The sequence below is a fragment of the Xenopus tropicalis genome, chromosome 6 (assembly GCF_000004195.4).
Source record: "Xenopus tropicalis strain Nigerian chromosome 6, UCB_Xtro_10.0, whole genome shotgun sequence".
NCBI lineage: Eukaryota > Metazoa > Chordata > Amphibia > Anura > Pipidae > Xenopus > Xenopus tropicalis.
The window spans coordinates 60640055-60667054 of record NC_030682.2 but is presented as its reverse complement, the minus strand read 5'-3'; the positions used below and the strand labels follow the sequence as shown (position 1 = coordinate 60667054).

The window sequence follows — 27000 nt, the reverse complement described above, 5'->3', positions numbered from 1 at the left end:
AATACGCTTTCCTTATTAAATCTACCATCTGACATAGCTCACATTTTGGATAAAATTATACTGGTACTGGAGGCATTGCAGCTAGGTATGCTTTTTAAAGCTTCTTACCTGGAGCAGCTACCAGCCATTGTGTCCACCATACATTTATTTCATTGGAAGCGCATAAAAATAAAGAAACAAGACAAAAAACAAAAATATAGTGCAGATCAATGGGATAATAAATGATCTTAACACCACACATGCTTAATAATATACTGGTTAAAACGTGTTGACCCAACTCCGTAGTGAATGAGATATAATGAATGCTCACCAGAACACCATGAACTAGAACATGTAGGTCCAACCCAACAGGGCAATTGATTGAAGGGGTTGAGCTACGAGCTACTTGAGACTTTTTTATTCATTGCCATTTTATCACAGCTACACTGTAAGTAGCCTGTATTGAGCAGGGTTTTATATTCTTATTAAACATTTTTACACTATCTTTGCCTCCTCTTCTACTCTACATATATTGAGGTATCTGACCCCCCTTCAATCAATTGCCCTGTTGGGTTGGACCTACATGTTCTAGTTCATGGTGTTCTGGTGAGCATTCATTATATCTCATTCACTACGGAGTTGGGTCAACACGTTTTAACCAGTATATTATTAAGCACGTGTGGTGTTAAGATCATTCATTATCCCATTGATCTGCACTATATTTTTGTTTTTTGTTTTGTTTCTTTATTTTTATGCGCTTCCAATGAAATAAATGTATGCACCTTCTGAGGCTCATCTAAAGGGGAGCTGACACCAACAGGAAGCAGCACGAGACTACGGTCTTCAGCACACTGAACATTCAATTCATACACGGATTCTACACCAAGAAGCGCTGGGTTTTGAGTGTGTTTTTTCACTCTTAAATAACGTTGTGTCCACCATATCTTGTTATACATGTGCACATTTAGGTCCAGCACATACCTTTATTTTCTCAAGATGATCCCATTATACCACAGAGAGATTGGTAATGCCCACATTTAATTTTACTATCTCTACCCTACTGGCAATGGGTAGAAGTGTGGGCAAAGTAATGAATCCATGGAAGCTGCTAAGCCCTGTGCAGAACAGAGGAAGGGAATGCTTTTTTTCCCTCTTCAAACTCCTATGAAGTGTTCCATTCTATCACTGCTTCCACAAACACTAAATTCTATTAGAGATTAGAGATTTTTTTGTCCTTAACAACATAAATCCACCGTTGCTATGATTTGTTTCCCTTCAAATCAGGCCATTGAGCAAAATGTCCTTTGCGAGGCTGGTATCCCCTTGGTATTTTCCCCTGACTATTAATAAATTAGAGAATCTGTGGGATTTTGAACATACTATCTGGAGAACGTACAAGCATTTGTGAAAGCTATTAACTTGCTATTTGGTAAACCGGCAAAGACCTTAAGGGATTAATATACAATTTATACATTTAACTATATATCCAGTAAATATTTATATGTGTTTGTGCTTGAGCTTTTAGTGCTGAATCTAGCAAGGTTGCTATGTTACTTAATAAATATACTGCGTAACGTCCTGATCTCTTACACAAACCCCAACAGAGCAACATAATTTGGCACCCTCTGTGCTGTTGCCGAGCGAGGATAGGGACAGACTGAAACATCCTATAGAAGATAACACTGTGCTGTTTGCAGTCAACAAAACCTTTGGCTAGAGGGAGAAAATAACATGCACAGATACATTACCACCCAGACACTGGCTGTCTCCGTTAGATGCATTAGTAATCCCTCCTCTTATACTTTCTGAAGTTTCCTTCTTTCTTCCAAGTGTGAAATGGAAGATTGGCTTTTTTCCTGTATATTAGATACATGAGGCTTCAGCTCTGAGCTGTTAGTAAGCCTAAGGAAATGCAGGGCAAAGCAAAGAAGATTTAAATATATTGAGCATCCCCCACAGCTAATGAAAGAAGTAGAGCAGCAGAGAGTATTTTCTAGGGCCTGCTACAGTTTTTAAACTAGTTTCTGTCAAATTATTATGGCAGGAGGGGCTCTAGCATCTTCTGAATATGCAGCATGCAGCTGCAAACAAAATGGTAAGTTTTTGACTTCTCTATCATTTTATTGTTGCTTCTATTTAAATATATGTATACTATATTGTAAAGTGATCATTTATAACTATGTTATTGTATAGACACATAGATACATACAATCTGCGCCATTGTTATCACAATTTTAAGTATAATCTCAGCATTCACTTGCCTTACTCTTGTTCCCTCTAGTCTTTTATATCTTATCTTTCTCTTTTAATACCTGCTTTTCTTTCACCATTCCTGGCATTCCATTTCAAAGTAATAACAATTATTGCACCCCAACACTTTTTGCAAGAAAAATTCTGAAAAAGATCGACTTTCCATTCTAGTTTAGCAATATATCACCAGCCATTTTTTGCTGCATGCAAAATGTTTTGATTTCCTGCATCTGTATTCTGAATTTTGTATTGCTATTCCTTGTACCACCCTCAAAAACCTGGTTGCGCTGCACAGTTTATAAAATTCCTACCTCCCACATGTACTCTGTCTTCTCCCACTACTGTTAAGGGAATACATATTCTCAATTATAAGTATTGTTTTCATAGATTTTTTTTAATCATTCTGTCATATGAAATTCTGTTCAGTGAGCATCATATTAGATTTCTGAATGGGTTGCTGTCATGTTTTGTGCCAGTGAAACAAGCTAGTTTGATCTACAGGATAATAAATCAATTCACCTGAGGTTCTTTAAGTTCAAAATCCTTTAAACAGTCCTGCAGCTCCAGTCACTGGAAATTAATTGTATTGGCGAAAAAAATTAAAAAGGAAGGAGCACATAAGCACAGCAGGTTCCTGCTACTTACTTATTAGTGTTGCTTCTATAGATCCATAAAATACATGAGGCTACCAGTGGTTTAATTCTCACGAATAAACAGCAAAATACTTGCTTATCTTTAACTTTAACTGCCCCTATATGTAGCAAAGCTGTGGAATGTGTTATTCTTTCATGACTTTTTATGATGTCATATTAGGGGCACTGCCAACAGTGACTTGCCTGTGAAATGACAGGAGTAATCAGTGCTTTATTAAAATCTGTAGATTATATTTAATATCCCAGACTTTCTGAGGCTGCGTATGCAGTGATATACCTGCAGTGTATAGTGCCTTAACAGGGTGCTGGTTAAGAATCTTAAGGGTACTGGTTAAGAAGTGTTATATGTGGATATGCAGAACAAAAGAGAATATATGTCCAGTGAGATACAGAACTGAATTAAAAAAATGACACTTACTACTAAAACATGTTGGGAGGGACCTTAAGGGAAGAGCTTTAAAATAGCTTATTGCTATAATTTCTATACTACTGCTCTATAGACCCCACCCCACCCCAACTACACAAGTACAGTTTGTGGATGCAGGTTGGAGGAATTCAACAACCACTATCTTGCTATGGATTGGGTCTGTAAATGTGGCTACCCAAAATACAAATGGCACATTCTTTTTTATTGAGCCAAAGTTTAAGACAATATAGGAATAATTACTTACTTTGTAGTCAAGACTTTTTCATTAATGAGAGGAAATTATTAAATGTTTAGTTTACTGTTTTCTTAATTTGTAAAACTTTCTCCATGAAAGTTTTACAGACTGAAAGTTAATGCTTTTGATAAGATTTATTTCCATCAGTGAGTGCTAATGTAGAGAGGAGAGTTTAGTTACAGTACAGATCATTCACCTGTCACTGCATAGACTCTACACATGATCTCTGAATTATTTATATTAGGCTGCCAGTTTCATTACCTATCTTATATTACCTCCTGTAGGTTACACCTCCTACACAATAGGGAAATGTGCACTTAAGTAAGATAACAGGTGTATTTAAAAGTCCTTCATTAGGAGCAAGATTCTCAGGTATGCTTGTTTCTGGCAGTGAATATATCTTTTTGGCATGCAGTTATAGTGAAAGGGCATAATCTTTATGAACATGAATTAACATGTATTTCTATCATTGCTGTGCATTCATTGAAAGGCTTCATCCAGAATAAAAGTAACTTTGATTGTATTTCTCTTTTCTTTGTTCTGTGTCTGTGACATTCATGTTTTACTGATCTATATTCCTAGGTTATAGGTAGAACACAGTGTGTATTTAACTGCTGGTTTTCTGTTCATCCTTCTAGTAATATCAGCATACATTGTTAATATGCAATACATGTATGGGATCTGTTATCTAGAATGCTTGGGACCTGCGGTTTTCCTGATAAGGGGTCTTTTTGTTATTTGGATCTCCATATCTTAAGTCTACTAAAAAATGATTTAAACATTAAATAAACACAATAGCATTATTTTGACTCCAATAAGAATGAATTATATCTTTGTTAGAATCAAATACAAGGTACTGTTTTATTATTAAAAAGAAAATTTCAGTTATGTGATTAAAATGGATTCTATGGAAGAGGGCCTTTCCATAATTTGGAGCTTTCTGGATAACAGGTTTCTGGATAACAGATCCCATACCTGTAATAAGAATTTATACACAACCTATCAATCATTGTTTTGCTCAAAATGTTTGTTCTATCTATAAAATATAAAAAAAAATAATAAAGTAAAACTGACCATAGTTATATTTATGTTCCCATATTCTCATTTTTCAGTTTCAGGGGAACATCCACTCTTTGGTGATTCACACATCAATACCATCTCTAAGACCACCGACAGAAGACATCAAGTTACATGTCCGCCCATGGGCCCGAGACCATTTGCCAAGCCATTCTTGGGAATAAACAATTACACGTCTCCCTATCTTCACTCACAAAATGGTTTTCACACAATTCATTCTGAAAACAGCCCTGTAAAACCAAGAATTGTTACCGTAGTAAAGCCAGGAAGCCATCCTTTGAAAAAGATCACATTACTTCTAAACAAGAGGTCTGTCCAGACTTTTGAACAACTGGTTGCTGATATATCAGAAGCACTTGGTTTTCCGAGGTGGAAAAATGACAGAGTGAGGAAACTTTATAACCTCAGAGGCAAGGAGATACGAAGTATATCTGATTTCTTTCGTGGGGATGACATTTTTATAGCATTAGGAAGAGAAAAGCTGACAACAAAGTGTACTGAATCTGTTTTTAATGAACTTTACCCTGAGAGGTCAGCAAAGAAAAGCAAGGACCAGGATGGAAAGCTGAGGTGTGGTCTGGAAAATAAAGGGTTACATATTGGTAATGGCAACAATGATATTGATGTTGCACACAACTATGAGGATTCAATGTCTCCCAGAGGAGCCACCAAATTTGACAGAAGAACAAACAACAAATGCAGGGCTGAGGAGACAAAGAGAATAAAACAGTGTGATATTGAAAAATGCGACAGGGAAAAATTTAAATGTTTTGGGCCTATTAAAAGAGCTGAGCTTTGTTGTAATAAACAAAACCTTATGAAGTGCACAAGTTTGAGTTGCATTATCAGATGTGATCATTGCAGAGTGCACAAATATAGGAACATTTACAACAGAGACTATGAAAAAGACATATCGTTTGAAGGTAGTGGTACCATTTCACTTCATGGGCTCCATTTTAACAAAGAAGAATCAAAAAATTGTAAGAAGTGTCCACTGGAAAATATCCAAGAGGAGGAGCTGAGACTTAAATGTAAAGCTTGTAACTGCAAATGGAAAGACACTAAGAGAGAGACCATCATAGGAGATGACTTGATAAATAATAATATTGAAATGTATGAAAAAACAGACTGGCAAGAATCTAGACTACCAAAGGAGAACCTTTATAGAAAGGAGCTGAAAAAAAATCAATGTAGGGATGTGTTAGATGGGTTTTCAGTGAGGAAACACCTCAATGGCCTTTTACAGAATGATTCTGAGGAACCAAAGCAAAGCATGTCTCGCTTGCATGGAGACAACATCACAATTAACAATGACTATGGTAATAAAAAAGAAAAGACAAAGGACCCACAAATATTAAAAACTGAAGCTGGACCTGGAGGATTTCCACCCAAACTTAGAAGTGATGCAAAGGGGAATTGCCTTTTCACTCTAAAAAGACCATGTTGCATCAAAACCAGCAGGGATATAGAAAGTTACTATGAAATTGGTAGGACTATTGGGGATGGTAACTTTGCAGTTGTAAAGGTGTGTAGACCTTGGAATGAAAATCAGGAATATGCTATGAAGATTATTGATAAATCCAAACTCAGAGGAAAAGAGGACATTATTGAAAATGAAGTCAGGATCATTAAACATCTTTCACATCCCAACATAGTTAAACTCTTTAGTGATTATGAAACAGAGAAAGAGATTTACTTGATTCTGGAGTATATCAGGGGTGGGGACCTGTTTGATGTGATTACAGAGAGCATTAAATTCACTGAACACGATGCTGCCCTTATGTTGATTGACTTATGTGAGGCACTTAAGTACATTCACAGCAAACACATTGTACATAGAGACCTCAAACCTGAAAATCTTTTGGTAAGTAATCATTCTATGTTACAAACAAGATAAAACGTAAACACATTTGGACATATTTAATGGGTCCCATTGTATATTTCTCTGTCCCATTGTACTCTCTGCACTGCTTAACTGGACTACATGTACTGTACCTTTGAAATAATGTAGCAGTAGGCAGCCAAGACTCCATATCCCACCATGACTTGTAGGCTTCTGGGATTCCCTTTTACAGGTCTGTTAAGCACAGAATATGGAAATCCTTGTGTTAATGGGCTTGGCTGAAGGGGAGCAGGCTACAGCTGCATTCTTTTAGTGGTTCATCAGATAATTTCCTGGAAATGTTCAGAAATTTTGAATAATTCTAAAATGAGAGGCCGTGTTAAGTTTGCAGCAGTCGTTATACAAATATAAGCCATTTGGTACTTGCTTCTAAAGACTCCTTGCACCTCTACTTAGTTGTGCTTGGTTCCACTGGGTCCATCTATGAATGGCTATAAATACATTTTTAAATTAATTAAGGTCAGTAGCAACATTAGTAGGAACAGAGAAAATATTTCTTCCTTTAGACTTTATTCACCATTATAAGCTAGTGTATGAGGAGAGACTGCACTACTGCTTCTATGGCAATTTTTTTTTTTTAAAGCAGTCACCAGATTTCCATGCATATTTATAGCTATGACAGCCCCCCAGTAAGGCTAACATAAAGCTTTAATAGGGTCTGCTTAAGGGTATTTAGGGCAATGCACATCCTAGGTGTGAGGAGTGAGTGATGTAAAATGAAAGAAAATTGTATTTTAATTTAGACATAAAATAAAATGATGATGTCTCTATAGAATCCTATTTTACTTTAGTTTATGAATTCTCTTTTTTTCAATGTCCTGCAACTGAGAAATACTGTATTTTAAATATTTCAGGTACAGCATAATCCTGATGGCTCAAAAAGTTTAAAGCTTGCAGATTTTGGCCTTGCTATCTATGCTACAGGGCCAATATTTACAGTTTGTGGAACACCTACATATGTGGCTCCAGAAATCTTATCAGAAAAAGGTAATGCTTTTTTCAGCTAATAAATTCAACAGCTTAATGGCAATGGCACATACTGTATAGGGCCAAATCCAGGATTGGAATAGCAATGGCACATACTGTATAGGGCCAAATCCAGGATTGGAATAGCAATGGCACATACTGTATAGGGCCAAATCCAGGATTGGAATGGCAATGGCACATACTGTATAGGGCCAAATCCAGGATTGGAATGGCAATGGCACATACTGTATAGGGCCAAATCCAGGATTAGGAGTGGCATTCGGCCAAGATTCTGCCTTTTTCAGCAGGATTCGGATTCAACCGAAGCAAATCTGAAATTTTAAAATCACTTGACTTTTTAAATATTTTTCACCATGTGTGAAACTTGTCGTTTTCTTTAACCCAACCTTACTCTAATTTGCAAATTAAAAATTAGGATTCGGATTCGGTTCGGTATTTGGCCAAATCTTTTGCAAGGGATTCAGGGTTTGGCTGGAACCTAAAATAGTGAATTCAGTGCATCCCTAGTTGAATAATATTGTAATAACTGTCATATCAGCACAGTTACAGTGAGTAATAACCTAACGGGCAGCTAAACCCTAACAGAGAAGTAGGTCCAAATTTAGAGCTACCATGGGTTTTACAAGGTTGTGTTGATTTACAATCCTTTAGCTCTTGTGTTTCCTTCTCGATTTCTTGTCCCCTTTGTAAAATTCTTAATGTATTGAGCAGTTTTGGCCTGGTGTTGAATAAACTGTTACTGTTGGTAGGAGAGATGGTGCCCTAGTTTAGTCTGCTTCTCTGATCCCTTACCCTTAACTAACTAACTCGCTAAATTCTAGAATATGGTTTTCTCATAATAATTTACTAACTGTTTGCTTTATAGACCTTGTTGTAGCTAACTTTAGAGGTGCAGGTTACATTTTTTGCTAATGTCTTTATTTTATTCAAGACTGTTATATTGGGCCAGTGCAGCTTAAAATATACCTGGGTTTACAATTGCTGCTGCAGTTTGGTAAACAATAAAGGTGATCATTAAGTACCTAAATAGCTCAAGTTAGAAACTACTGGATGAGTGGTGCCTATCATGCTAACAGCTATTTTGGTAATTATGTTCTGTAATACCAAAGGAGAGTTGCATAGCTGCTTACCTCACTGCCTGGGGAAATATGTAATTCAAAAGAAATACTGCTGCAGTATTCTAAATTGCTGTACAAAAGTTTAATCAGTAGAAATCAGTAGTGCAAACTTTCTGTAAAGGTCCTCGTATGTAAAAGTAAGTGTTCATTATAATTGTGTTGGGTTGAAAACCCCAACATACTGTTCTTCGACTATGGCTTATTCTTCCGCTTCTTCTTCTTCTTCTTAGCGCCCCTCATTTTCTAAACGCTACTCCTCCTACAGTTTTATGGGTACAACACCCAAACTCACCACACATCTTCGCCCTATAGCGGAACAGATTGCTTGTGCTTTCCTAAGCGATCCCGCCCTCCGTCTTTTTCTGGCGCCACTCCGAACCCCCCAATTTTCCCATTGACTTTGACAGGGAAGATTTTCAAACTGTTGCCACACTTACAGCTTTGAAGCTACACCCCCAAACTTGAATAACATAATAATGGGGTCCCCCCCGAATGAACCAGCGACATTTGTTGGATGACCCTAAAGTGGGAGGGGCCAACAACAGCCAATCAAATTTCACCCATTGACTTTCATGGGGAAATTGAAACTGCTGCCAATCTTACAGCTTTGAGGCTACACTCCCCAAACTTGAATCACATAGTCATGGGGTCAGCCCGAATGAAACATGATTGTTTGATGCCCAAAAGTGGGCAGAGCTGTGAACAGCCAATCAGATTTTACCTATTGACTTGGCAAAAATCCAACCTGCTGCCATTCTCACAGTAATAACGCCGGGGTCCCCAAACTTTGCAGGGTTAGACACAAGGTAACTACGTTTCAAGGTTAGAAAAAGTGGGTGGAGCCAACAACAGCCAATTAGATTTTACCTATTGACTTTCAATAGGGAAATTTAACCTGCTGCCATTCTCACAGTATTAACCCCAGGGCCCCCAAACTTTTCACAGCTGGGCACTAGGGGACTGCAGTTTTAGTTTTGAAAAGTGGGCAGAGCCACCAACAGCCAATCATATTTCACCTATAGAATTTTATTGGTTTGATGGCAGGGTGAGTCTGGAGTGGAAAGTGAATAACAGTGAACTGCTAATGTTCCAATCTTTAGTTACAGAGGGTCAGGAAACTGTATCATTATCATCCCCCCCATCCCCCTAAAGTGGTACTGTCCAACCCCCCCAAACAAAATTGTACAGTCAAACCCCCCCTCCCCACCAACAAAATGGTACGCTCTGACCCCCTCTCCATCCAAAAAAATGGTACGACCCAACCCCCCTTCAACAAAATGGTACGGTCTGACCCCACCTCCAACAAAATGGTACGGCCCAGTCCCCACTCTCCGACAAGATAGTACGTTCCAAACAACCCCCTCCAACAAAATGGTATGGTCCGAACCCCCCCACCAACACAATGGTACAGTCCAACACCCCCTCCAACAAAAGGGTATGGCCTAACCCCCCCTCCAACAAAATGGCACAGCCCAACCCCCCCTCCAATAAAATGGTACAGTCCAACCCCCCATCCAACAAAATAGTACGGTGCAACCCCCCTTCCAACAAAATGGTACAGTCTGAAACCCCCCTCCAACAAAATGGTACGGCTTAACCCCCCTCCAATAAAATGGTATGGCCCAATCCCCCTTCAACTAAATTGTACGGTCTGACCCCACCTCCAAAAAGATGGTATCGCCCAGTCCCTGCTCTCCAACAAGATGGTACGGTCCAAGCAACCCCCTCCAACAAAATGGTATTGTCCGAACCCCCCACCAACACAATGGTACAGTCCAACACCCCCTCCAACAAAATGGTATGGCCTAACCCCCCCTCCAACAAAATGGCACAGCCCAACCCCCTCTCCAATAAAATGGTACAATCCAACCCCCCCTCCAACAAAATGGTATGGCTTAACCCCCCTCCAACAAAATGGTACGGCCCAACCCTTCCCTCCAATAAAATGGTACGGCCCGACCCCCCCTCCAACAAAATGGCATGGTCCGACCCCCCTTCAATAAAATGGTATGGCTCGACTCCCCCTCCAACAAAATGGTACGGCCTAACCCCCCTCCAACAAAATGGTACGGCTCAACCCCCCCTCCAACAAAATGGTACGGCCCAACCCCCCTCCAACAAAATGGTACGGCCCAACCCCCCTCCAACAAAATGGTATGGCCTAACCCCCCCTCCAACAAAATGGCACAGCCCAACCCCCTCTCCAATAAAATGGTACAATCCAACCCCCCCTCCAACAAAATGGTATGGCTTAACCCCCCTCCAACAAAATGGTACGGCCCAACCCTTCCCTCCAATAAAATGGTACGGCCCGACCCCCCCTCCAACAAAATGGTATGGTCCGACCCCCCTTCAATAAAATGGTATGGCTCGACTCCCCCTCCAACAAAATGGTACGGCCTAACCCCCCTCCAACAAAATGGTACGGCTCAACCCCCCCTCCAACAAAATGGTACGGCCCAACCCCCCTCCAACAAAATGGTACGGCACAACCCCCGTCCAACAAAATGGTATGGCCCAACCCCCCTCCAACAAAATGGTATGGTCCAAACCCCCCTCCAACAAAATGGTACAGTCCGACACCACCCCCTTCCAACAAAATGGTACCGTCCGACACTCCCCTCCAACAAAATGGTACCGTCCGACACTCCCCTCCAACAAAATGGTACGGCCCAACCCCCCCTTCCAACAAGATGGTACGGTCCAAACAACCCCCTCCAACAAAATAGTATGGTCCGAAACCCCCACCAACACAATGGTACAGTCCGACACCCCCCTCCAACAAAATGGTACAGGCCTAACCCCCCCTCCAATAAAATGGTACAGTCCGACCCCCCTCCAACAAAATGGTACGGCCCAACCCCCCTCCAACAAAATGGTACGGCCCAACCCCCCTCCAACAAAATGGTACGGCCCAACCCCCCTCCAACAAAATGGTATGGCCCAACCCCCCCTCCAATAAAATGGTATGATCCGACCCCCCCTCCAACAAAATGGCATAGCCCAACCCCCCTCCAATAAAATGGTACAGTCCAACCCCCCATCCAACAAAATGGTATTGCCCAACCCCCCCCTCCAAAAAAATAGTACGGTCCAAACCCCCCCTCCAACAAAATGGTACAGTCCGACACCACCCCCTTCCAACAAAATGGTACCGTCCGACACTCCCCTCCAACAAAATGGTACGGTCCGACACTCCCCTCCAACAAAATGGTACGGCCCAACCCCCCTTCCAATAAAATGGTACAGTCCAACCCCCCATCCAACAAAATGGTACGGCCCAACCTCCCCCCCTCCAACAAAATGGTATGGCCCAACCCCCCCTCCAACAAAATGGTACGGTCAGACACCCCCCTCCAATAAAATGGTACAGTCCAACCCTCGCAACAAAATGGTACGGTCCGACCCCCCCCTCCAATAAAATGGTACAGTCCGACCCCCCCCCCTAACAAAATGGTTTGGTCCAACCCCCCCTCCAACAGAATGGTACGGTCAGACACCCCCCCCTCCAATAAAATGGTACAGTCCGACCCCCCCCCCCAATAAAATGGTACGGTCCCATCTTTAGTTACAGGGGCTGTCATGAAACCATATTATGTTGGGTTGAAAAACCCACAGACTGTTCTTCGACTTCGACAGCTTTTTCTTCTTCTTAGCACCCCCCAATTTTCCCATTGACTTTGACAGGGAAGGTTTTTAAACTGCTGCCACACTTACAGCTTTAAAGCTACACCCCCCAAACTTGAAGAACTTATTCATGGGGTCACCCCAAATGAAACATTAACATTTGTTGGATGACCCCCAAAGTGGAAGGGGCCAACAGCAGCCAATCAAATTTCACCCATGACTTTTATGGGGAAATTGAAACTGCTGCCGATCTTACAGCTTTGAGGCTACACCCCCCAAACTTCAATCACATAGTCATGGGGTCAGCCTGAATGAAAATATGATGATTGTTGGATGCCCAAATGTGGGCGGAGCTGTGAACAGCCAATCAGATTTTACCTATTGACTTCAACCTGCTGCCATTCTCACAGTAATAATACCAGGGTCCCCAAACTTTGCAGAGTTAGGAACCAGGTAACTGCGGTTCAAGGTTAGAAAAAGTGGGTAGAGCCAACACCAGCCAATCAGATTTTACCTATTGACTTTCAATGGGGAAATTCAACCTGCTGCCATTCTCACAGTATTAACCCCAGGGTCCCCAAAGTTTTCACAGTTGGTCAATAGGGGACTGCAGTTTTAGTTTTGAAAAAGCGGGCGGAGCCACCAACAGTCAATCATATTTCACCTATTGAATTTTATTGGTTTGATGCCAGGGTGAGTCTGGAGGGGAAAGTGAATAACAGTGATATCAGGGTTCCCAAACTTTGCACAGTTTGTCACTGAGTGACTAGAAAGTTTAGAAAAGTGGGTGTGGCCAACAACAGCCAATCCTATACCTTTACCTATAGACTTAATATGTTTAAATATAAACTGCTGCCATTCTTTAAATATTAATACTAAGGTCCCCAAACTTTGCAAAGCAGAGACAATCCATTTCCACCCATTAAATTTAATTAGTTAATATTGAAACTGATGCCATTATTTAAGTATTAATTCCAGCGTTGTTAAACTTTACAAAGTCACTGGGTATTTAAAGAATGGCAGCAGTTTAAATTTAAACATATGAAGTCTATACAATGAAAGAAATGGGATTGAGTATGTAGTCACCCAGTGACTCGCAAAGTTTGGGAACACTGGCAACAAACTGGAGTTGGACGTACCATTTTATTGGAGGGGGGGTCAGGCCGTACCATTTTGTTGGAGGGGGGGTTCGGACAATACCATTTTGCTGGAGGGGGGGTTGGACCATACCATTTTGTTGTAATGGGGGTTGGACCGTACCATTTTGTTAGAAAGGGGGTTGGACTGTACCATTTTGTTGGAGGGGGAAATCGGACCATACCATTTTGTTGGAGGGGTTCGGACCGTACCATTTTATTTAGAGGGGGGGTTAGGCCATACCATTTTATTGGAGGGGGGGTCGGACCATACCATTTTGTTGGAAGGGGGGTTGGATTATACCATTTTGTTGGGGGGGTTGGACTGTACCATTTTTTTGGAGGGGGGAGTCAGGCCATTTTGTTAAATTTCATGGTTTATTTTTAAACTGATGCCATTATTTAAATATTAAGTCCAGGGTTGTGTATACTTTCCAGAGTTAGTCACTGGGTATTTGCCGTTCAAAGTTAGAAAAAAGTGGGCGGAGCCACCAATAGCCAATCAAGTTTCACCTATTTACTTTCAATGGTGAAGTGTAAAACGCTGTCAGTCTCACAATTTTTATGCCTGAGTCACCAAACTTTGCAAAGTTGGTCACTTGGAGACTCCAGTTCAAAAACTAGGAAAAGTGGGTTGGGCCACTAACAGCCAATCAGATTTCATTGGTTTAAATTTAAATTTAAAATGCTGCCATTCTCATACTATTTATGCCAGGGTGCCCACTGTTTGTCACTGGGTGACTTCAACTCGAGGTTAGAAAAAGTGGGCACCACCGCCAACCCCCAGTCACAATTTACCTATTGACTTTTATTGGTTTAAGTTTAAACTGCTGCCGTTCTTTAACTATTAATCCTAGGGCCCCTAAACTTTGCAGAGTTAGTCACTGGGTAACTGCAATTACGGATTAGAAAAAGTGGGCGGAGCCACGCACCACCAATCAGATGTCACTTGTTGACTTTCAGTGGGGAAATCTAAATTGCTGCCATTCAGACACTATTAAAACCAGGGTCCCCAAACGTTGCACAGTGGTTTTTACTATATAACTGTGGTCCAAGTTTAGAAAAGGTGGCAGAGCCATCAACAGATCAGATTTCATTCAGTGACTTGACTTGATGTTTTTCAACCCAACATGAAGTTTGTTCTCAAACTTCCCTTTCTAGTTACAGCCTGCAAATTGTATGCAATCATTTTGGTTTAGCACCATTATTTAGTGCAGACTCTGAGACACAGTCTATATGTATTTTTACATTGCAAATGCTTTCAGTTATTCAATACTGATATAACAGGTGTATACAATTAAGGAAACACCTAACATGTCAATATATGAGGGAGCTAGGCTATATCTAAATATAAGGGAAGCAAGTCTTTAAGTGACCAGGCTAATGTACATGTGACTACATGCCATTTGAGGGGTTATGGTTTTTAAAGTAGTGGCAACCAATACACCAGGAGTATGAAAACTGTAATCAGCAACTGTTTGTTAGGAATACCTCCATCTTAGGTATATAAAACATATTAGAAGGCTGAATAGTAGAGGCTGAAACAGCAGATCTAGCTGGATAAGTGTATTTATTGTCTCGCTACATGTTTCTAGCTTTACATGGCCCTTTGTCAAGTGTACAACAGTTCACCATTTAAACAGGTATGTAGCTCAAATAGGAAGTATGCCCCATCCCCCACTGAATACAAATCAACATTAGTTTTATTGAGATCCAGAACAGGGCTGAAGATTAACCACAAAGCCCATCCTTTATCCACAAACACGAAAGAGGTATATCTTAGTATACCTTGTATATCTAAAGTTCAGTTTCATATTAAGAGATTAAAAATAGAGTCCATGTGTCTTATACTAGAGGAATTAATTGGTTAGAAAAAGTCAGTATAGTCCAGTTTCATATTAAGTGATGGGAATAAAATCCATGTGACCATGTATCTTATTCTATAGGAATCAATTGGTTCAATTGGTGTGCCTACCAGAAATTCTCAAGCAATGGTAAGTTTATTAGTGGCAGTACTTTATATAAAAAAAATCTAAAACATTTTTCAACCAATTGATTCCTATAAGATAAGAATTGGTGTACACTTGATAAAGTGCCATGTAGGACTTGAAACATACCCCTTTAGGTAATAAAAGGCACTAGTTTGCCCAGTAGCAGTAACCCATAGCAACCAATAAGACGTTTGCTTTTAAACAGTTGATGAGTAAATTTTACCTGCTGAGTACCTTTTATTACTTAACCCCTGTAGTGTTTTAGCCAGGCTTCTTTTTTTCTATTTTCTTAGACTCGCTTTCATCTATTGTACTCCCTATGGATTGGAGGATAGCTGATGTTACTCCAATTTTAAGAAACTACAATCTCAGCCTGAAAATTATAGGCCAGTAAATTTGACATTTGTGTTGGGAAAGTTATTTCAGTTTTCTGCTAACTGGCCCAGGGTATCAGGTAAGCTATTACAATGACTGGGAGGTGCCCCCCAGTGATTTAGACTTTCCTTCTCCTTTAATATTCCAAATAGGTTCTTTTACAGTGAGACCTATGAAGAAAACCCCAGCGAAAGTCCCCAGAAATAATTTCACAAAGTGCATTATACTGCTTCATGTTTCTCCAGGGTATGGTTTGAAGGTTGACATGTGGGCTACTGGAGTGATTTTATACATACTCCTTTGTGGATTTCCACCTTTTCGGAGTCCAGATCGCAATCAGGAAGAACTATTCCAGATCATACAAAGTGGTGAATATGAATTTCTCCCACCTTACTGGGATCATATTTCAGAAGGTAACAGTTATTATAGTAATCGCTTCATTTCATAGATTTTTCTTAAATAAAGCTACATAGTTAATTTAAAGAAGGGCATACCAGTCAGTCTTTAGAGATTCTGTAGTCATGAAGGTTGTCCCGATCCTCATAAAATGGGGACATTCTTTTCCTATCACTAACTTCTGCTTTTATTTTCTGTATTAAAGAGATTAGTTTCTTACTGTAAACGCTTTAACTAATGGAGCTTTATAGACTAGAGAATCAGTCCAACTCAAGACCCATCTTTGCAGACTTTATACAATACCCCTTTACCTCATAAGACCTCATTCTTCTATATATTTTACATAGCCAGCTAAGAAATTAACCTTTGGGGTGCTTATGGACTGTATTTTAAACATATTCTGTACATGGCATATGTATTTATTCTCTATTGTCTTGTACTACATCTTCTTATGGGGGGATAGTAGTCCTAGGCTATCAGGGTACCCCAGTGGTTTACTCATTATGGGAGATTACCTGTTCCATTTTATTAACTTCTTAGCCACTGTAAAACCTGTGAAGGCTAATTAATATTTTTATCTCACAGTGTACAATCAATGTATGTGGGTATTTTATGCACCATGCTGCTGCACTTTTTTTCAACTCAAGGTGATAATCTGGAGTATAAATGTGTGTGTGAACATCGCAAATCGAGCACAATTGCACCAAATATTTTTAGTCTGTCTGGCTTCATTTCCAGTGTTTGGCATGTGAGTGACATGGGCAACTGTGCTGGTTAGGAGATAGTAGTAGCTCTAGAGTTTCCCTGAATCAATAGACGCAGCAGTACACAATTCAGAATGGAAGGCAGGAAGGAGGAGAGGTGCTAGTTGCTATTATAGGTAAAAGCAAAGAGTCCATACCTTTACTGAAAGGACTTTTTAATAGGGCACTAATGAACTAAACTGGACCTGGTGGAAGCTATTTGTTAAGCAGCCCTTTTTTTCTTCTCTGTCCTCAAAAACAGAAGTTAAAGATTTAATCAGCAAACTGCTAGTGCTTAATCCTGAGATCCGGTACTCTGCTAAGTGTGTCCTTCAGCACAGCTGGGTCACTTCAAGGGGACAAACGAACAGTCGGAATCTACAAAGAGAAGTAACCGTGAATATTGAGCGTCACTTCAGAAACAGACAGAAGAAAGAAGCGACAGATGCTGACTAGTGACAAGCTTTGGCAAAACAAGGCATTAAAGATTTTTTATTTTTAATTTAAATGTTAGTTTTCAGTTAGTCAGACCAAGACCTAGTAATAACGTTGATAATATTGCTTATAGTTTAGGTCTGGTATATGTAATTTCTAGTATAAAAATAGCAGTTATTGTCCTTTTATTGTATTATTATTAATTTTTGTCTGTTGTACAGGTATGGAATCTGTTATCTGAAAACCTGTTATCCAGAAAGCTCAAAATTACAGGATGGCCATTACCCATAAACTCTATTTTAAACAAATAATTCAATTTCTTTTAAATAATTCCCTTTTTCTCTGTAGTAATAAAACAGTACTTTGTGCTTGATCCCAACTAAGATATAATTAATCATTATTGGACTAAAAAATTCCAGTTGGGTTTATTTCATATTTAAATTATATTTTAGTAGATTTATTATGGTGATCCAAATTACAGAAAAGAGACCCCTTTATCTGGAAAACTCCAGGTTCCAAGTATTCTGGATAACAGGTCCCATACCCATACAATACATTATATATAACCACAGGACTGGAAAACATTAATGTTTATCTTTCATTATTGCTTTTATGTTTTCCATTAAAGTACATAATCTCTTGATGCTTGATGGGTTTGGCACCTTTACAGCAGTGATATGGATAAGGCAGCCCCTTGAAGAGTAATTATTTCATTTAAATTACTGACATCCTTGATACCCTATATAATGTAAGTAGCTATATTATTGGCTTAAAGAGTAGAATAATACAAGTATGGGATCTTTTATTTAGAAACCATGTAATGTGAGGTACTGACCTTTATAAATACACCATTTGTTTTAAACCAACCTTTACCTTTTTAGTAAAATACTTAACACAGTTTTCTAAATATGCCCCAGTGTCTTTATAGTTTATATATGCTTATGGCCTTGCACTGTGAAAGTGGATATAGGTAGATTTCAGTATGTAAAGTTTTGAAACCTGTATTATTTTGACAGGCTTCGCACTAAGTTACCCAGGATATTACATTTAGACCTATATCTTTGTTTTGTATTAATATAGATGTACATGGCATGATGGTTGTAAGACATGTTTCTTATCTACACAATTAGTTCTCCAATATTAAAAACACAATATTGATTATATAGGAAGGTTTTAGAACCCAATTCAAAAAAGTCTTTGCTTGTACTTTTGCTTAGCCTTGCCAAAGTATTTATATCCTGAAAGCTTTAAAGTGATACTGACATTAAAAAAATACTCTTCAAAATATGAATGTATTTTCAAAGTTACTTATAGATCATGCAGATTTTCACTGATAGGGCTGCTTTTGTAAGTAATTGTTACTTAAAGTTCCTAAACCCGACTGTTTTGCCAGCCTGACTGTCCCTTCTCAGCCTGTCAGTTATAGCTTCTAATGCTAACAGACTCCTGCTGCACAAATATGGCAGCCCCCTCAATGAGGAACATGGGGATCAGAGAGGTAATGTAGAAGCATTGAGTAAATACTTTAATGGCAAACTTATAAAGAGCATGCAAAGAGAGGGGTTTAATTTATGACGTCAGTATCTCTTAAAGTTTTTTGGGGTAAGCATGTACCAGCTTTGCACACAATTCTTCCAGGCAGATTTGCTTCAGTTAGATGGTAATGAAGCTTGTGCACATCAGTTTCCAGATATTTTCACAGATTCTCATGTATATTGAGGTAGTAGCTTGAACTGTGTAGAATTATTCTGTGGGGCTACTTTTCATCAGCAAACACTGAGCATCTCATAAAATTGGAAAATGAATGGGGTAGAATGTAAAATTGGAGTGGGTCAAATCAAAAAGGTTCTATAATGCTACAATGGGCCAAATGCCCACATCTCAAAAAAAAAAAAGGGTGCCATGTAGCTAACCTGAAAACCTGTAGCAAATCAGCTTGAAGGAACTGAATAATATCCAAATAGTTTGCAAAGTGAATACATACTGTATCTAAGCTGATCTTTTCAAGAAATTGAATATTTAAGCAAACAGCATAACTTTCTTAAATTGTTCTTCAGATAATTTAGAGAATTGGTCAAGGTTCTGAATCCTTTTGCAAGACAATGTAGAAAAAAAACATGAAATGAGATACTATTCTTTACACAGTATAAATAATGTTCTCAAAGAAAGTAAATAGGTGGAAACCCTACTAGAATTGGGTATATTCTCCTATTAACATGAAAAGCAGTGTATCATTTCCAGTATAATTTATATTTGGCTCATACCAGAGCACAGCTTTTCACTGACCTGACAAATGCTTCCAGGTTGTCCTTACAACTGTAATAGTGGAAGAGACATTTGTAGACTTTCAAATGATGCATAAAATGTAACACTACTGTACTAAATGTTTGCAAGATTTCCATTTAAATTGGATAAATAAATGTATTTTCCAATGAGTTCCAATGGATTTCTGTCTTGCTTGGAATGTTGCACATTTTTAAAGGGATATTTTCTTCACACAATTTCCCACTTTTATTATAATACAATGCATATTTTATACAAACTAGTGTTTTGTTATTTTCATTTGGACCCACTATGCTGATGGTTGACTGATTTTGCAGACTGTGTCCCCAGTAGATACCATACTGCAGAGTGCTCTCTATGTCTGCTTTGGATTGTAATGCTCTCTGACAGCAGGAGTCCAAATGCTTCTTTTCTCAAGTTCAGCATTGCTTTTAAAGTCCCCCAGTTGTAATCTGCTGGATCTTGTTAGTTGACATGGACTAGATGGACTTACTTACTTCCATTGCTGACAAGACCTGATATTTTGCAACTAAAGGCTCCAGGGTGGGTCTGGGGGGTGCATGGCCCACGAGGTCTGCCACCCCAGGGGCCCCCACACCCAACAAGGGTCCCCCCATTTCCCCCACTCCCCCGGGGCCCCCCTCCTCCTAGCATGTACAGTATCTTCAGTTGTATTGGGGGAGGGAGATCAGCGGCCTGGTGGAGCTTTAGCATGGATTGGGTCTGGGCGGCCTGGGTCCATAGGGTTTTTTCCTGGTGCCTCATCTGACCCTGAAAGGCTCTAAAGTAGAGCTTGTAGAAAGCATGCAATAAACACACTTTCTTCTTAACATTGGAGTTCCATTTAATACCCAAGGTTAAAAATGGAGATGTTACAAACAGTAACCAGAGCTATCCATTATTTGCTATGAGTATTACATTTGAATCAAACTGTGAGCTTATTTACCAAATCTTCTATTTTTCCAGCAACCAGCACAGCTTTTTTGTGTCTTTTCTCCTTTTGTGATCACTATTTTGTTGAAAAATGAAAAAACTTTCTCATTGAATTAACTTTTAGAGAAATTGCTTTAAAAGGTCAGATGCAAGATCAAAACTGAATCTTGTACCTTGTAGCTCTTAGAATAATATGAAAAATGTGCCAAGACCCCAGAGGTCACAGCTACACAAAGCCCACTGTACACTAGAAATGACAGAGATTTCTCTTGGGAAAAGTACAATGCCATGCAGCATTAGTAACAGTGCCTGTAACAATGTGTAAAAATGAATTTTACAATAGGGCTTAATTTTCCTTTTGTTTTCCAATATTTTTTTTTCTTTTTGCAGCTGTTCAAAGGAAAATAATAAATGTAATGAGTTTGGCACCCAAAAACATACTTGATGTGAGGTTTAATGTTATTTCTTATTGCTGTGTTGGCCCCCTCCGACACACGGTCAACGTTAGCCAAATTTAAGGTTGACTAAGCAATTGGCTACAACTGTAAAAGAGTCACCTCTACCTCTTATGTTTTACCTGAATTTAGTGACAGGAAGTAGTCCTTTTTAATCTTCATTGATAAACAATTCAAGCTTTTTTTTTTAAAGTGAAGAAGTTTACTTCTAATGTAAAGATATTAAAGGTATAGGATCTGAAATATTTGGGACCTGGGGTTTACCGGATAAAGGATATTTCCGTAATTTGGCTCTCCATAAGTTAACACTGCTAAAATTAAATAAAAAATTAAATAACAGATTACTTTGCCACCAACATGGATCTTGCAGTTTACTTACCATTAAGAACAGGGCGCTTTTCCTCTGTAATAATAAAATAGTACCTTGTACTTCATCCTAACTATGATATAATTAATCCCTATTGGAGCCAAAACACTTCTATTGTGTTTATTTAATGTTTAAATAATTTTTAGCAGACTTAAGGCATAGTGATCTAAATTACAAAAAGATCCCTTACCCTGAAACCCCAGGTCCTGAGCATTCTGGATAACGGGTCCCATACATGTATTTGCTTATAATGGACTCAATTGTAGATGGCCTTCCTGTAATTTAGTGCTTTCTAGATAACGGGTGTCCTGATAACAGATACCATACCTACCATACCATAATGTATTGCTGAATACATTCTGGGATATTATGGGCTACATTTATTTTTATCAGGTGTTTTAGCTCCATGTTTCTACTAAAACTACAATGGATTTTTTAACTGCATTGAACAGTAGAGAAGTTGTAAAAAGTTATACGCAAACTTCTTACATAACTTATCAATAAAGAAATAAAGTATTTTTTTTTTTGGCAAAATCAATGTATTAATCTTGGCAGATATCTTTAAATATTTATGTTAGTTATAATTTAGTAATACTTTAGGAGGCTTTTTTTTTCGTATACTGTATATGTGTGTGTATGTGTATATATATAAATATGTGTGTGTGCACAGTTCTGTATAATAGTATGTACTGAAAGTTAAAATGAGCCGGAGAGTATTTGAATTAATGTAACAGGTTAGAACAATGATTTTTTAAAGAACTTATTACCTCAGTACATTAATCGCTGGTATTTCTGAGAATCCACCACAGGGTGATGCTGTAGCCTCAGAAGAAACATTAAATATTTTACTGGAATTCATCTACATTTCTATGTTTCCATGTACTTTTAGCACACAATGTATGGTGATCCAAACTACGGAAAGACCCCTAATCTGGAACACCCCAGGTCCCGAACTTCCTGGATAACAGGATAACAATTTCCATACCTGTGTATGTAGATATATTTATATATAAAACAAATTGTTGAACCAGCACTCCTTTATGTATGGAACTTGTGTACTTGTGAATAAACTCCTATAGCTTTTTCATACATAAAGTAATGCTGGTCCAATTTTTTTTTATATTAATTATTTTCGACATTTGCACCCCACAAAGCAATGCAGGCATCAGAAAGAATTTGAGCCAAATCTTTCTTTTTCTTATACAGGTATTGGGATACCTTATTCAGAAACTTGTTCCAAATTACAGGAAGGCCATCTCCTTTAAACACCATGTTGAAGGGGTTATAAACCCAATAATAACACCATCCCACTGCACCCCTTAGTTTTGCTATAGAAGTTGTTGAAAAGTGCAAGAAAGATGCAAGAAAATTTACCAAGGACCATTCTACTGACCAAAAACCTCATTATAAAGGCAAGAGAAGAGCCCAATTAGAACACTGATTCCCAGCACTATGTTACCCGTCTTGCTGGTATCTTACATATAAAGATAATTATGTAGTTTGTTTTCTTCAATATATGACACTGAAATCAGACAGTATGGGGAGAAAGGACAGAATTGTTCAGTGCTGGAAAACTGTGCATAATGTTTCCAACTCCAATTGCAGGAACAAAGAACAGGGAGCCAGGTTTATACAGATCAGCTGGGATTCTTATTGGAGAATTTCTTGCATTTTAATGCAACCGCTGGCCCTGGAGATTTGGGAAAAAAAGTTTTGGAAAAGTTGCTTTAAGTTGCTTTAAGAATACAACCCTGATGTTGCTGGACTATAGCTCCCAGCATGCCTCAACCTTATTTTATGTTACATTATTCTGGGGTTTTGTAGTCCAGCAACAGTTGTGTACAGTTTGGCTAAGCAGTGCAGTGCATCTATACTATATTTATAGTATATGTATACTTTATTTATATACTGTAACTATATATGTTCAGTATATATGTGCGTGTATGTACAGCAATGTATATCACAAAATCTTTGAATTATTGCTATCGACCTGTGGCTTCATTAAAGGAAAACTGTCATTGGAAAACATATCCTACATTGAAATCATTTTTCAAAAACACAGATTTTTTTAATATTTAATTTTGAAATTTCACATGGGGCTAGCCATATTCTTTATTTCCCAGGGTGCCACAGCCATGTGACCTGTGCTCTGATAAACTTCAGTCACACTTTACTGCTGAGCTGCAAGTTGGAGCGATATCACCCCCCTCCCAGCAGCCGATCAGCAGACCAAAGGGAAGGGAGCAAGATGGCAGCTCCCAGTGGATATCAGAATAGCACTAAATCGTAAGAAATCCAAGTCCGGCTTGGGACTCCTCCAGTTACATGGGAGTAGGAGAAACAATTGGTTACCTGAAGCAGTTCTAATGTGAAGAGCTGGCTCTTTCTGAAAGCTCAGACTCGGGCACAATGCACTGAGATGGCTGCCTACACACCAATATTACAGCTAAAAAAATACATTGTTGGTTCAAGAATAACATTTCAAAGGGTAGAGTGAATTATTTGCTATGTAAACAGTGTAATTTAGAAATAAAAAGTACACCATCAAAATCATGACAGTATCCCTTTATCTGTCCCTGTATCCCTTTAGTATCCCTGTATCCGCTTTTGGTTCAAGATGAAATGGCTCTCTGAAAAAATCATTACTACAATTTTAAATACTCTTCCTTGCTAGAAAATCAAATAATGGAGAATTCTTCCACAACTTTTTTTGTCAGTGATGAAGGTTAAATGTCCTTTTCCAGTCTCTGTAGATTTGTTTTCCCTGCACTGCTCATAGGAGGAAAACTGTATGTGCTTTTCTTATGAAAGCTAAATTGATTGTTTGACAAGATAATTCCTTACTAAAACAGACTTACTGTTTGTAACTAAATTATTGCGTTCAATGTGTTCATAAATAACATTTTTAAAAGTTCCTTCAAAATATTTCTCTAGTAGCCGCTCACCAACTGATCTGCTTTTTCTCACCTCTCCATGTGCTATTACAGCCTTAATTAATCTGTGGTGAAACAGTAACTTGACATAAGTATGAATACACAAATAATAAAAACTTTATGTAATAAAGCAGTAGGTTCTCCCTACCAGGAAAGCTGCTGTTTGCATACAATCATATGCAGCTAATGTTCTTGAGACCTTACTAGTCATAAGAAAGAACACAATAAGCACAAAGTGGTTTAATTACAGCCGCACTGGCAAGTTCTTTTAAACCTACTTTCATTGCTGTCAGCAAATTGTAAGATAAGTGTTAGATAATTACTAAGGTTATGAACTTCCATGACATCAACAACATTTTAAGACAAAAGATATGCTGTCCTGTGCAGAGACTAAAATTAATATATCATTTTAAAAGACATGGATCCCTTCAATTTGCCTGCATAACCATAGTTGTTTCACAATGGTAACTGCTGTTTTCATTTTGTATGCAGTATTAGAAGCCTTCTAGACTTCCTTAGATCTAATTGTAGAACTAAGGTTTGCATCCTGGAGTAGATTGTTTTAAATACAGTAGAACCCCCATTTTACATTTTTCAGGGGTGCAGGAAAAAAATGTGTAAAATCTGGTGAAAATCACTAAAATGTGTTAAAGCAACTTACTTTTCAAGAACTCAAAGGGTTATAAGCACAGGAGTCAGTAGTTTTACTTTGAGATTTGACTGTGTTAATGACAAGGGTTAAGCAATGCAGCATTAATGTTACACAATGGGGGAGAGGGGGTGCAAGACATCGGTGACAGTCAGATGCACAACCTAAAGCAATAAGAGATTGTTCATGACTATGAGGTGGAGACTTATTGGAAATTACTGTTTGCAGACAGAACCATGCTCAAATAAGCATCTATTTAGTATATAAACCTTTTTGGAACCATTTTTGGAAACATTAGAACAAACTTTTGTGAATATCATGTAAAAATCAGCACCCACTGAAAATTATTATAAATTGGCGGAAGCAGAAAAAAACAATGTAAAATGCAGGAAAAGTTAAAATCTGGGTTTGTAAAATTGAGGTTTAACTGTATTACTGTTATAGTTTTAAATTCAATTTACCCCTGTTTTTTTTTTTTTACTTATTAATGTTATTGAAATAAATAAAATAGTGATAAATTTACCAACTACCAAAATATAACTGACCCATTGGTTCTATACTGTACTGTATATCTCTGCTATAATTATGAATAAGCTTAAACTTGCAGGAGTCCATCTAGATACACTGAGATGTTGCAAAACTCAGTCATGCAGAACAACCTATATATAATTATAGTATTGGCTGGGACAGACAGAGGAATCCAATGTTGGTAATCACAAAATGCTAAATCAATTTTCAATATACTTTATGAATGTTGGCTCGTTGTTTGGGGAATAAAGCAAGTTACAATATTTTAAATGCTGCCCACACAGGACCATTTCATTTTATATAAAATCCAATCCTTAAATCACGTTTCCAATCTATTTGTAGACTGTAGTCTCAGGAAGAGTTCAGTAATTTACCATTGAAGGCAAAAGTATTTCAGTAGATTCCTAAATGTCATATTAGATGCAATCTTGTAAAGCAGCTAAAGTTCAGAGAAAGAACATATCTGTCTGGAAGGAATAGTAGCCAAGTATTATATTAAATTCCTTTCTCTTCAAAGACTTACAAATGCCTTGTTTTCCTCAGAAATGTTACATAATATACTGTATGTACCAACATAAAAGTCTATTGTAACATTGTTCAAAGTCAATGTTTACATTAAGAGCCATCAGTGAGTAGGTTACAGTGGTCAACCGTGGGCATGTTCATAGAGTTTGGTCCAGATACAACTGGACTAAGCCAAAGGTATTACCCAGTAGAAATGTTGAAGAGTAAATGTCTTTGTATCAGACCAAAGTTCTAAATGGGAATATTAGAAATGACTCCTTCACCGAAAGTCACAGTGGTTCACATTTTTCTCTACTAGTTCTAAGTCCTGCTTAGTGCCAACCAAAGCGATCCAGTCACTATAGGCAACCCAGCTGACTACCCCCCCTGCAAGCAAGAAGAGGTATGTGCCTATCCCCCCTCTCACTGTTAAGGCTTTGGTATGTGCCTCTTCTGCCTATCCTTAGTTTTGACGCTGGTCCTGCTAAACAAATCTGCAGATGACAAATGCGGGTTATAATAAGATTTAACCATTGCATTATCACCTGGAACAGAGATTTTTAGTTCATGAAATTTGCCTAGGTTTCACAGTAATAATAATACCTGTAACCCAATTTTGCGGCCCATTGCAACTTTTTTAGCATCTTATAATGTATATTCCCAAAAGCTGAAGGATTGCAAGCAGCACAGTCTTGGGGCAAGCTACAAATAGCAACATGTTGGGACACACAAACAGATCTCTTAGTAATTTGGATGCCATTGGTTCTTCAACAATAATTAACTGTTTATTTCCTAGATCATAAACAGTTTTCTTGATGTTACTTCAAATGGTACAAAATACAATCACTTCACAGTAGCTCAACAATAGTATTTACTTACAGGTGCCTTAGTGCCCAGCTTTGAAGGTTAAAGTGGTGCTCTTCAGATTGCTTGAGGCCCTTCACTGGCAGGTATACCCTGGGTTACTCTCCCTTTTTGCTCTCTTTGTTTGAGCCTCTGGTTGCTCTTCTAACTAC

The 27000-nt window shown here is 38.4% G+C and overlaps 1 protein-coding gene across 1 annotated transcript; it reads left to right on the top strand.

The window, feature by feature from the left end:
* The first annotated feature begins 1571 nt into the window (after positions 1 to 1571).
* Positions 1572 to 17581, top strand: dclk3 (doublecortin like kinase 3). Its single transcript, XM_018094979.2, has 5 exons — positions 1572 to 2074; positions 4657 to 6485; positions 7379 to 7511; positions 16004 to 16171; positions 17160 to 17581. Exons 1-5 carry the CDS (start codon positions 2017 to 2019, stop codon positions 17351 to 17353), a joined length of 2382 nt encoding a protein of 793 aa, XP_017950468.2. The 5' UTR covers positions 1572 to 2016; the 3' UTR covers positions 17354 to 17581.
* Positions 17582 to 27000: the final 9419 nt, after the last annotated feature.

What these genes read in the sequence shown, in the direction of transcription:
- dclk3 (XM_018094979.2), top strand. Translation starts at nt 2,017, where the DNA reads ATGGCAGGAGGGGCTCTAGCATCTTCTGAATATGCAGCATGCAGCTGC. An exon ending in TCAAACCTGAAAATCTTTTG is followed by an intron (nt 6,486 to 7,378) that starts GTAAGTAATCAT and finishes TAAATATTTCAG; the next exon opens with GTACAGCATAATCCTGATGG. An exon ending in CTGGGATCATATTTCAGAAG is followed by an intron (nt 16,172 to 17,159) that starts GTAACAGTTATT and finishes CCTCAAAAACAG; the next exon opens with AAGTTAAAGATTTAATCAGC.